The sequence below is a fragment of the Xenopus tropicalis genome, chromosome 8 (genome assembly GCF_000004195.4).
Source record: "Xenopus tropicalis strain Nigerian chromosome 8, UCB_Xtro_10.0, whole genome shotgun sequence".
In the NCBI taxonomy this organism is placed as follows: Eukaryota; Metazoa; Chordata; class Amphibia; order Anura; family Pipidae; genus Xenopus; species Xenopus tropicalis.
Genome location: NC_030684.2, coordinates 134279203 through 134290153, shown reverse-complemented (window position 1 = coordinate 134290153; position 10951 = coordinate 134279203). Strand labels below are relative to the sequence as shown.

Sequence of the window (10951 nt, the reverse complement as noted above, 5' to 3'; positions counted from 1 at the left end):
CCTTAGATCAGGCTTGATGCATCAATCCTCGCAAGGCACACCGCTGAGCCATACAATACAATCCAAATATAGAGGAGAGCACCATAAAGCAGAATTCTGCTAAAATGCTATTTAATGGTTGATTTTTGTTTGAACTTTTTTTTCTCACGCTGCAATTTTTTGTGACTGTTTAACAAAAAAAAATCCACCAATGGTGAAATGCGGAAATTCACTGCAAATCTATACCTGCACTCATCACTCGTGACCTGGATTAAGTAAGGGAATCAGCTTTACAAAGCAAGAATTACACTGCATTAAATAGGATCATTGAGACCACCCCCTCATCAGATTCAGCACAGTATTTGGGTCCTGACCGGCAGTTTTAAGAATCCCTTCCTTAGTTATTCCAGCCTGTAAGCTACACAAAGGGTTAATGAGTCTCTTTCCTGTTCGTTATCGTATTCTCTGCAATCTGCAACTCACAGTACATGGAACAGCCGTTACGGCTCAATACATTTCTTGCTTTCTCTCCTTCTGCCTAGTAACAATGAGCAAACTGCTCTCTCTTCATTTTATTGGACAGAATTTTTCTCTCTCTCCAATCCCTGCAAAATACTTTATCATTTTAAAAAAAATGAAAGTGAAACTACCACTCAGTTCAACGAGAACAATGTAGGAAATGGTGTGCTTTATCGTTTTGCTATTTATTGTTTGTATCCCAGCAGTATATTGTGGTAAGTATTATCTTTATTCTTCTGTCTGACTTCTCTCTCTATTATGTTACTAACAACTTAGAAGCTTATAAACAGCTTGTGCTTTAACTGGGAATAGTATGAACTGTAATGTGGCTCCTAAATGCAAAACTTCACCAGTAAAAAAACGTATTGCGTCACTTGGCTTTAACCAGTTTGAATACTTAACCAACAGTCTGGCAGGCTGTCCCGATACACAGACCAATAAGCTGCCAGCAGGCTCTGGAGAGGCAAAGTCAGCAGCTTTAATTGGCCCATGTATTTGCAACCTAACTTACCTCTAATACAACACTAATAACCTCGTTTTTCAGCATCCTGCAGTTTTACAATGATACAGTACCTATTTTTGACAACAATAAAAAGTTCTCTGCACTCACTCATTATCAATATACTGTATATAGGGGCATTCACACATTCTGTGCATTAAGCTACAAATCAGTGCCCTCCGCTTTAAGGGATTGTTTGCCCATATATTATAGTATACTTCATGCTGTCCAACTGTATCACAGTCACCCCCGGTCTGGCCTGTCCTACACTCACTCACCCCCGGTCTGGCCTGTCCTACACTCACTCACCCCCGGTCTGGCCTGTCCTACACTCACTCACCCCCGGTCTGGCCAGTCCTACACTCACTCACCCCCAGTCTGGCCTGTCCTACACTCACTCACCCCCGGTCTGGCCTGTCCTACACTCACTCACCCCGGTCTGGCCTGTCCTACACTCACTCACCCCCGGTCTGGCCTGTCCTACACTCACTCACCCCCGGTCTGGCCAGTCCTACACTCACTCACCCCCGGTCTGGCCTGTCCTACACTCACTCACCCCCGGTCTGGCCTGTCCTACACTCACTCACCCCCGGTCTGGCCAGTCCTACACTCACTCACCCCCGGTCTGGCCTGTCCTACACTCACTCACCCCCGGTCTGGCCAGTCCTACACTCACTCACCCCCGGTCTGGCCTGTCCTACACTCACTCACCCCCGGTCTGGCCTGTCCTACACTCACTCACCCCCGGTCTGGCCTATCCTACACTCACCCCCGGTCTGGCCTGTCCTACACTCACTCACCCCCGGTCTGGCCTGTCCTACACTCACTCACCCCCAGTCTGGCCAGTCCTACACTCACTCACCCCCGGTCTGGCCAGTCCTACACTCACTCACCCCCGGTCTGGCCAGTCCTACACTCACTCATCCCCGGTCTGGCCTGTCCTACACTCACTCACCCCCGGTCTGGCTTGTCCTACACTCACTCACCCCCGGTCTGGCCTGTCCTACACTCACTCACCCCCGGTCTGGCCAGTCCTACACTCACTCCCCCCCGGTCTGGCCTGTCCTACACTCGCTCACCCCCGGTCTGGCCAGTCCTACACTCACTCACCCCCGGTCTGGCCAGTCCTACACTCACTCACCCCCGGTCTGGCCTGTCCTACACTCACTCACCCCCGGTCTGGCCTGTCCTACACTCACTCACCCCCGGTCTGGCCTGTCCTACACTCACTCACCCCCGGTCTGGCCTGTCCTACACTCACTCCCCCTCCAGTCTGGCCAGTCCTACACTCACTCACCCCCGGTCTGGCCTGTCCTACACTCACTCACCCCCGGTCTGTCCTACACTCACTCACCCCCGGTCTGGCCTGTCCTACACTCACTCCCCCCCGGTCTGGCCTGTCCTACACTCACTTACCCCCGGTCTGGCCTGTCCTACACTCACTCCCCCCCGGTCTGGCCTGTCCTACACTCACTCACCCCCGGTCTGGCCTGTCCTACACTCACTCCCCCCCGGTCTGGCCTGTCCTACACTCACTTACCCCCGGTCTGGCCTGTCCTACACTCACTTTCCCCCGGACTGGCCTGTCCTACACTCACTCACCCCCGGTCTGGCCAGTCCTACACTCACTCACCCCCGGTCTGGCCAATCCTACACTCACTCACCCCCGGTCTGGCCTGTCCTACACTGACTCAACCCCGGTCTGGCCTGTCCTACACTCACTCACCCCCGGTCTGGCCAGTCCTACACTCACTCACCCCCGGTCTGGCCAGTCCTACACTCACTCACCCCCGGTCTGGCCTGTCCTACACTCACTCACCCCCGGTCTGGCCTGTCCTACACTCACTCACCCCCGGTCTGGCCTGTCCTACACTCACTCACCCCCGGTCTGGTCAGTCCTACACTCACTCCCCCCCGGTCTGGCCAGTCCTACACTCACTCCCCCTGGTCTGGCCAGTCCTACACTCACTCCCCCCCGGTCTGGCCTGTCCTACACTCACTCACCCCCGGTCTGGTCAGTCCTACACTCACTCCCCCCCGGTCTGGCCAGTCCTACACTCACTCCCCCTGGTCTGGCCAGTCCTACACTCACTCCCCCCCGGTCTGGCCAGTCCTACACTCACTCCCCCTGGTCTGGCCAGTCCTACCCTCACTCACCCCCGGTCTGGCCTGTCCTACACTCACTCACCCCCGGTCTGGCCTGTCCTACACTCACTCACCCCCGGTCTGGCCTGTCCTACACTCACTCACCCCCGGTCTGGCCAGTCCTACACTCACTCACCCCCGGTCTGGCCAGTCCTACACTCACTCCCCCCCGGTCTGGCCAGTCCTACACTCACTCCCCCTGGTCTGGCCAGTCCTACACTCACTCCCCCCCGGTCTGGCCAGTCCTACACTCACTCCCCCTGGTCTGGCCAGTCCTACCCTCACTCACCCCCGGTCTGGCCTGTCCTACACTCACTCACCCCCGGTCTGGCCTGTCCTACACTCACTCACCCCCGGTCTGGCCAGTCCTACACTCACTCACCCCCGGTCTGGCCAGTCCTACACTCACTCCCCCCCGGTCTGGCCAGTCCTACACTCACTCCCCCTGGTCTGGCCAGTCCTACACTCACTCCCCCCCGGTCTGGCCAGTCCTACACTCACTCCCCCTGGTCTGGCCAGTCCTACCCTCACTCACCCCCGGTCTGGCCTGTCCTACACTCACTCACCCCCGGTCTGGCCTGTCCTACACTCACTCACCCCTGGTCTGGCCTGTCCTACACTCACTTTTATCTGATTCATTAAGAATTCTACTGCTTCATTATACATTTAGCAAAGGGACTAAGTTTTTGTCCCAACACTTCAACTTTAGTGAACTTTAGCCTTTCCTTTTTTCAGGTCTGACCTGTAAAGCAAGGAAACCAGGATCCTTCTTATCATGCTTTTTATATAGGTTTTATGTTAAAGAGAGGAAAGGAGAAGATTAAAGAAATGCCAGTCTCAGTTAAATATTTGTTCTGTTTGTATATTTCCTTATACATGTTAAAGCCTCTCTGTATATTTTTGGTCTCCTAGAAAGTCACACTTTACAGTATCATATCACTTTGGCATCAGTGCCTATCCCTGGTGTGCCTCAGTATTCAATTATTGCGTATGTGGATAACAAGCAGTACGGAAGATACAACAGTGAGGTATGTGAGGCCGAGGCTTTGCTTCCATCACTGGGGGCACTTACCGAGCACTTGAAGTTGCAGACCCAATTTGCTAAGGGATATGTGTTGAAGCAAACACAGAAGCTGAATTTTCTAATTGAATTTTTCAATACAACAAAAGGTAAGTGGAAAACATTCTACAAATCTCAAAAGAAAATGTTGTTATCTGAAGAGACCCCCTTCTGAATATAGACAGATGTATTTTCTATTGTACAATACGATTTAGTGAATAATAATAATTAAATTATTATATTGTGTTGTAGTTTTTTGGACTTGCTCTTTAAAGAGGAGCCATGAAAGTCACATGGTAGAATAATCCTTGATCTGTGTGCTAGTAGGGATTGACAGTTCTTTGAAATGTCTTACCTCTTCAACTGTATGTAGCTATTCTTAAGGTGGCAAAGCACTGTAAGATACGCTCGTTTGGCAAAGTCGCCAAACAAATGGATATTTCCATGGATATGCCCACCTAAGGTGGGTGATGTGGGAGTAACCTGATCGTTTGTCCCTCAGGGAATAGAAGTTGCCAGAGTTGATATGGTCCCCGATCTGACAGGCAAATCAAACCTGCCCAATCGCCCTCTTGCCGGTTTTGGGCCAGAAATCAGTTGGGTAGGCAACAGAGATCCCCATCAACATCAAATTCAGGACAAGCACCAAGTTGGATAAGTACATATACTTATCCAAAATGGTGCTTGTCTTGAATTTGATGTTGATGGGGATATTTAAGTGCAGTTATTGTAGCAGTTAGGTGCTGGCTTCTGTGTGGCACATTCTTCCTTGTTGTGAAAGAATTATCTCAGTTGGAGAATTCAGAAGAATTCTTCCATGTCACTATACAATCTGATAAAGTCTATAGACTTTGCCTGTCCTTTATATAATAATGATGTCTCCTAATGGGAGGAGGGAAGCTTTATGCCAGTATTTTCCTTCTCTTTTCTTAAATGTCATCAAGAAAAAGATGTCAGCATTAAATTGCGCAAGTTTCTTCCATTGGTCATACAGTGAGACTTGATACAGGAACCAATAACGTGTACTCAAAACACAAAACTTAGTAAGATAAGACTAAAGCAAAAAAGTATAAAAAGTTGTGAAATAAAAGACCTCAGGTAACATTAAGTGGAAACAAAACAGAACAGGAAAGGTGTAAAATATGGTGTGTCATATATATCTGTGACTCAGTACATTTACATTGCAGGTAACGGGGATACCCATATCTACCAGAGGAAGGCTGCCTGTGAGCTGCATGATGATGGCACCATTGGGGGATACCAGGAGATTGCCTTTGATGGGAAGGAGCTTTTAATATTTGATAAGGAGAGAGCGGTATATGTGTCTGTAAGACAAGAGGCTGGAATGCTGGAACAGCTATGGAATAAGGAATATAATTCAATGAATAATAAGCTGTTCATGGAGATTGACTGCATTAAGCACATAAAGATGTATCTCCCGTATATATCCACTGACTTGGAGAAGAAAGGTGAGATCACAAAGCAGTGCTTGACCATTTTCTTTAGAAATTTGCTTTAAAGCAGTTACTCCTGCAGTGACGTTGCTCCTATAGTGTACTATATATAGAATTTTTTCAGTGTTTATCCCAGAATTAAGTGCTTACCCAATCGTTAGCCTTGGAAGCAAACAGTCAATAGGAGCAAATATAGTCCTTCCTCACTCATTAACAGCCAGTAGAATTAACGCTCTATAAATGAGAAAGAAAGAGATGGGCATGACAGTTACCAACAGGAGTAATTCTATTTGATTGACCAAGAGAGTATGCCTAGCAGTGCCTTTACTCCTCCTTACTTATTATGTTGCACTTCTCTGCATTAGTTTAGCTCAACCCCTCCTCTACTAGTATGCAGCTGAACCCGGGGATGTAGTTCATGGTCACGTGAATGTGGATCCAATTTATATGTGGGTAATATCATTTAAAGATGAGTTTAGTTACCCTTTAGAAGCCACCACTTTAATTTGCAGCTAAGTTACAATTCCTTTTAATGTTTAATGTATCTGCTCTCTTTTCCTGCTAGTCCCAAGGGTGAAGATTTCCAGCTCAGAGTCAAATGGGAGAATCAAACTGCACTGCCGGGTGTATGGGTTCTACCCCCGAGATGTGGAAGTGAAGTGGATAAAGAATGGGAGAGATGAGATTCACTCAGAGGAGGCAGCACAGATCCTGCCAAACCCTGATGGCACCTATCAGATCAGAGTCAGTGTGGGGGTAACACCAGACAAAAATAGTAACTACTCCTGCCTTGTGGATCATAGCAGTTTGGAGACCCCCATGATTGTACACTTTGGTGAGTTTTTTGTACTCTTGTTTAGCGTTTATAAGCAGGCCTTTGCAGTTCTAATGCAAGTTAGTGTCTGCTTTACCTATTGGCACAGCCCACAGTGAGAACCCTGAAACCTCTTCTGCCTTCCCCTACTCCTAAATCTCTTGCCCCCTACTGCCTTCACACATTGTGCTCCCCTCCAATAATGTCATTGTGCACACAGGAGCAGAGTGGGGTGGGAGGAGGCAAGGTAGCCGGCCAGGTTTCCTAGGGTGCCCAGTTGGGGTGGCCCACCCATGGGAGAGATGCAATAAAAAGTCTGAGGGGAGTTGCCAAGAGTGGGGAATGGAGAGGCAGAAGGACAGTTACAGAGTGGTGGGTGGCGCGCAGGCAGATTACGCTAGGGGTTTTCCTTGAGATGCCTCCATCATTACTGGTGGCGCTGAGCTGCCCTGTGATTGGGCAGGTGGGGAAGGAAGTCCAAATTTGAATTTGCTCAGTCAGCCTTCAGTCAGTAGTTGGAGCTTTAATATTTAAAAAAAAACTCAAAACCATACAGTCAGAAATGAAAAATAGAATAAATTCAAGATTTATACTATAATATATTGTTTGTTGTATTGTTTCTTACTATACTGTATATTAGAAATTATTGTATTGTATTAATACATTTTTGACTGAAAGAATACTATATTGTAAATAATGTAAATGGTTAATTTAATTCTCCTAATATTTTTTTCTTCAGTTGTTTTCCCATGATGCTCTTTACATTACTACCTGTGAAAAGATTTTCCTTCAAACCAATATCAGATCCTTACATTTTTTTTTTACTATACATTTCCTTTTTTAACATTCAACAGAAACCAAAAATGGAAGCTGTTTATATATCATCATTTCTGTCAGTGTGACGTTGCTCCTCCTCCTCCTGATTATCCTGGGAGTATTTATATACAGAAAAAGAATGACGGAAGGTATTTATTTCAATATTAAAATATCTTTATATTACATATATAACAAAGGTTTATGATCCAGAAGAGGGCACCAGGGGTCATTTATAAACATTGGGCAGATGGGCACCTTGCCAGTAACTGATGGCAAGAGGTAGAATCATTAGAATCGTTATTCTACTTGCAGCTGTCTAAAAAAGCTACCCGTGTTTCAACTTCACTGAACTGAGGCAGCGGAAAAGTAACCTGGTGAGGTTGAGATGGGCTAAAATGAGCCAAAGAGCCCTTTTCAAATACAAGATATGCACCGAGAGCCTACTTAGAACAGACAGTAGCCACATGCCGTGACTCTCACTCAAGGAATATTGGGCGAAGACATGCAAATCACTTCTTAATGTCTCTGTGGCCATAGTGTAATATATAGTGTAATACTGTTATTGCTTCACAATGTGCACTCTCATGTGCCTTTTAACACCAATGATGACTTTTACTTATATCACCCTTTTGTGCCCAGTTGTGATATCCCTTTCTGATTGCCAATCTACTAACAGACCCCCTTGGGTTTATATGGCATCCAATTGGTTTGCTTGTAGCTCCCACCTCTTAGTTTCAGGCAGTGTTAGAAACCACTTCCCATAGGTAAATTTCCAACTTTAGCAACTTTAGGTTAATTCCACGACCTTTCTGTTTCCCTTCCCCTTCTGTGCATTTACTGTGGGATAAATGCATACACCATATGTGTAAAAACTTAAATACTTTAGTATAAATAAAACTTCCCAATACACTCACAAACAGAGTATAGGATGTGCAGGAGTCACTGGTATGGATCAGGTGGCTGCTCCTTTTTCTTTCCCTGTTCCCGACCTGCAGTGTCATTCCTGGGTTCAGCAGTCCTGCCCTGTATAGTGCTCCTCCTCTGCGTCCTCTCTCACCACTGACGTGTTTCGCCACTTCCGGCTTCCTTCCTTCTTTTTAATAGCAAGGTGTCAAACAGTACTCAGCCCACATTAGTTTGATGCTTCTCAAGGATGTGGCCCATCACTCACTCCTACCTGACATGGTTGCTGCAAGTAGCAGGGTACAGGGGCTTGGTATCCATTCTCCAGCCCCACTTAGTTTGTCTGTGCCGGTGTGCTCAGGGATATTAGGCCCAACAGAAAGCCACTGGTCACATGTATGTGCATTATCGACAGCCTTTAAACTCAAACATGTTTCCAAGTTTCACTTGCAGCCAACACATTAGTGAAATGCATCTTGTGGGAAACAAGGGATACTTAACATATAGGGGCAGATTTACGACTTTTTTTTTTTTTCAATTTTCAAAATCAACTAAATTCATTTTCCCAAATATCTAATATTTACTAAAAAAAAAAAGTCGCAAGGAAAAGTTGCTCGACTCGACTTTTTTGAATTGTTGCTGCGAAAATCCAGACTTTATCTAATTGTCACTGCAACAATTCTAAAAAATAGAGTTTTGCCTACACAGTTACACTAGCTTTATCATCAGCTCATAGCTCTCCTAATGTGTTACAATCCCCTAATAATAAGCCAAAATGAGACTTGCCCTAGCACCTCAGAGGAAATGTTATGACACCATTTGGGACAAGGTCAAAAGAACAGGACCATAAATGGCACTCTTCATAAGTACATAACCAGCACACAGAGGTGATAAGCTTATAATTGCATAGGTATTATAACTATGTACTAAGCATAACTGAGCAGGAACAGCCCTGAGTTTGCTTATAGCTGAGACATTCTGTAGGAACATGGGAGAGTATAGAGGCATACAGTATATAGACAGCATTGCAGGACAGCCAGTGATGACATTTCCCTCAACAGCTCCAGTTTCTTAATCCCCATATCTCCTCCCTGTAGTTGCTTGTGCCATGTAACTATTCTTTCTTTCATTATAAATAATGTTTTTTGTTTTCTTTTAGACTCTCATGGCAGCCATGAACCTGTGAGTATCGATGGGGAGAGCTTGAACACTGATGTGTGCCCCGAGGAGCAGGAAGAGCAGATATCTGATAGCCCGCCGGAGGGATTAGAGAACTTGGATAAGATAATTCAACCCAAAAATTTTAAAAGAAGGTGTTGTATTTTGGATTCAAGCTGTTTCAATGGGTTCTAAAGCCCCCATGAAGCTGACCCACTTATTTTGTTCCAGATGTGAACAAATTCTGCTGCTCAAAAGCAATTACAGATGCAGGAGGATTCACCAGAGAATGCTGATTATGAGCACTACGGCAGCCATCTTGTTATCTTACATGTAGACTTCATTGTGTCCGGAGAGCTGGGGAATTTTTCAGCAATCGATATTGTTTAGAGCAGGGATCCCCAAACTTTTATTAACACACCCAGATGTAAAAAGTGTTGGGGAGCTACACATGCAACCCAAGTTATTCGGGGATGCCAAATAAGGGCTGTGATTGGCTATTTGGTAGCCACATGTGGACTGCTAGCCTGCTCTGTGTTTCCACTTGCCTCCAAGACAGAAATGTAAAAATGAGCAAAGACATTATGGCCACTGGGAGCAAAATCAAAGAGGGTGGTGAGCGACATGTTGCCCCTGAGCCACTGGTTGGGGATCACTGGGTTAGAGGAGCAGAGGGGCCTAAGCCTTATTTCTTGTAACAGTAACATTACTTATTGGAGTTAGATAACTGACTGGAGGATGGGGCAATTCTCTGGTGGATCCTGGAGGTGCCAGGGGCACATGGGAAAGAAGCAGAACCTGGGAAGAGTCTGGTCCTGGAGCCCAAACTAAAGGGAGGTTCACCAGAGGCAATAAGGCACGCCCTACATGCCCAACAGGGAGGTTCCACCCCTGCAGCACCACCTGCCAAGCAACAAGAATTCTCAAGGTGACCAACGCCGTCTCAGTGCAACAGAATTGCCTGTAAACTCTACTGACTCAAACCCTCTGAGCATTTGCTTAATAAGTCCCCAATGGGAGGCTCCAGTGAGGCCTTTTTTTGCATAGAAAAGACATTTTTGAAAAGATAGTACTAACTGGGGTTTTAAGGAACACAAGGGGTTATGTAATAAAAAGTACTAAGTTTGCCGAGCAACAGTGACCCATAGCAACCAATCAGCAGGCATTTACTGGTCACCTGTTAAAAAAACATACATCTTATTGGTTGCTATGTGTTACTGCTCCTGGCAAACTTAGTGCCTTTTATTACATATGGGGGTTTGTGTAGCAATTGAACTGTGCTTTAAAAATCCCACCTGTAAGTAATTCAGGGGCTGCCACTTTAAAATACTGTGGTAGTTAGTGGGCCGGTACTGTATTGCTAGTCCGTTATACAGACCCCCATGTAGGTGTTCTACTACTCTGCATTTTTCTCTTTGCTATAAAAAGTTCATTTGCTACATTTGTGTTATGATACCCAAGATCTTCCTGTAACATATACAGTGGATAAGGTGCCCTTTACTGTGATTTAAAAAGATATCATCTATTATCATCTTAATAATAGCAGGGGCTCCTTTATTCAATATAATTAGCTTTTCTGGATGACCCAGTTAAAGGGGCCACAG

The 10951-nt window shown here is 46.0% G+C and overlaps 1 protein-coding gene across 1 annotated transcript; it reads left to right on the top strand.

The window, feature by feature from the left end:
* Nucleotides 1-202: 202 nt before the first annotated feature.
* Nucleotides 203-9893, top strand: LOC101734387 (major histocompatibility complex class I-related gene protein-like). The gene is made up of 6 exons (XM_031890828.1): nucleotides 203-713; nucleotides 4055-4312; nucleotides 5390-5671; nucleotides 6222-6491; nucleotides 7325-7435; nucleotides 9349-9893. The coding sequence occupies exons 1-6, from the start codon at nucleotides 659-661 to the stop codon at nucleotides 9540-9542; spliced, it is 1170 nt and encodes a 389-aa protein (XP_031746688.1). The 5' UTR covers nucleotides 203-658; the 3' UTR covers nucleotides 9543-9893.
* The last annotated feature ends 1058 nt before the right edge of the window (nucleotides 9894-10951 follow it).

Excerpts from the sequence above, each read along its gene's own strand:
- LOC101734387 (XM_031890828.1), top strand. The coding sequence starts at position 659 with ATGGTGTGCTTTATCGTTTTGCTATTTATTGTTTGTATCCCAGCAGTA. Across the intron at positions 5,672-6,221 it reads CACTGACTTGGAGAAGAAAG|TCCCAAGGGTGAAGATTTCC; the intron begins GTGAGATCACAA and ends TTTTCCTGCTAG. Across the intron at positions 7,436-9,348 it reads CAGAAAAAGAATGACGGAAG|ACTCTCATGGCAGCCATGAA; the intron begins GTATTTATTTCA and ends GTTTTCTTTTAG.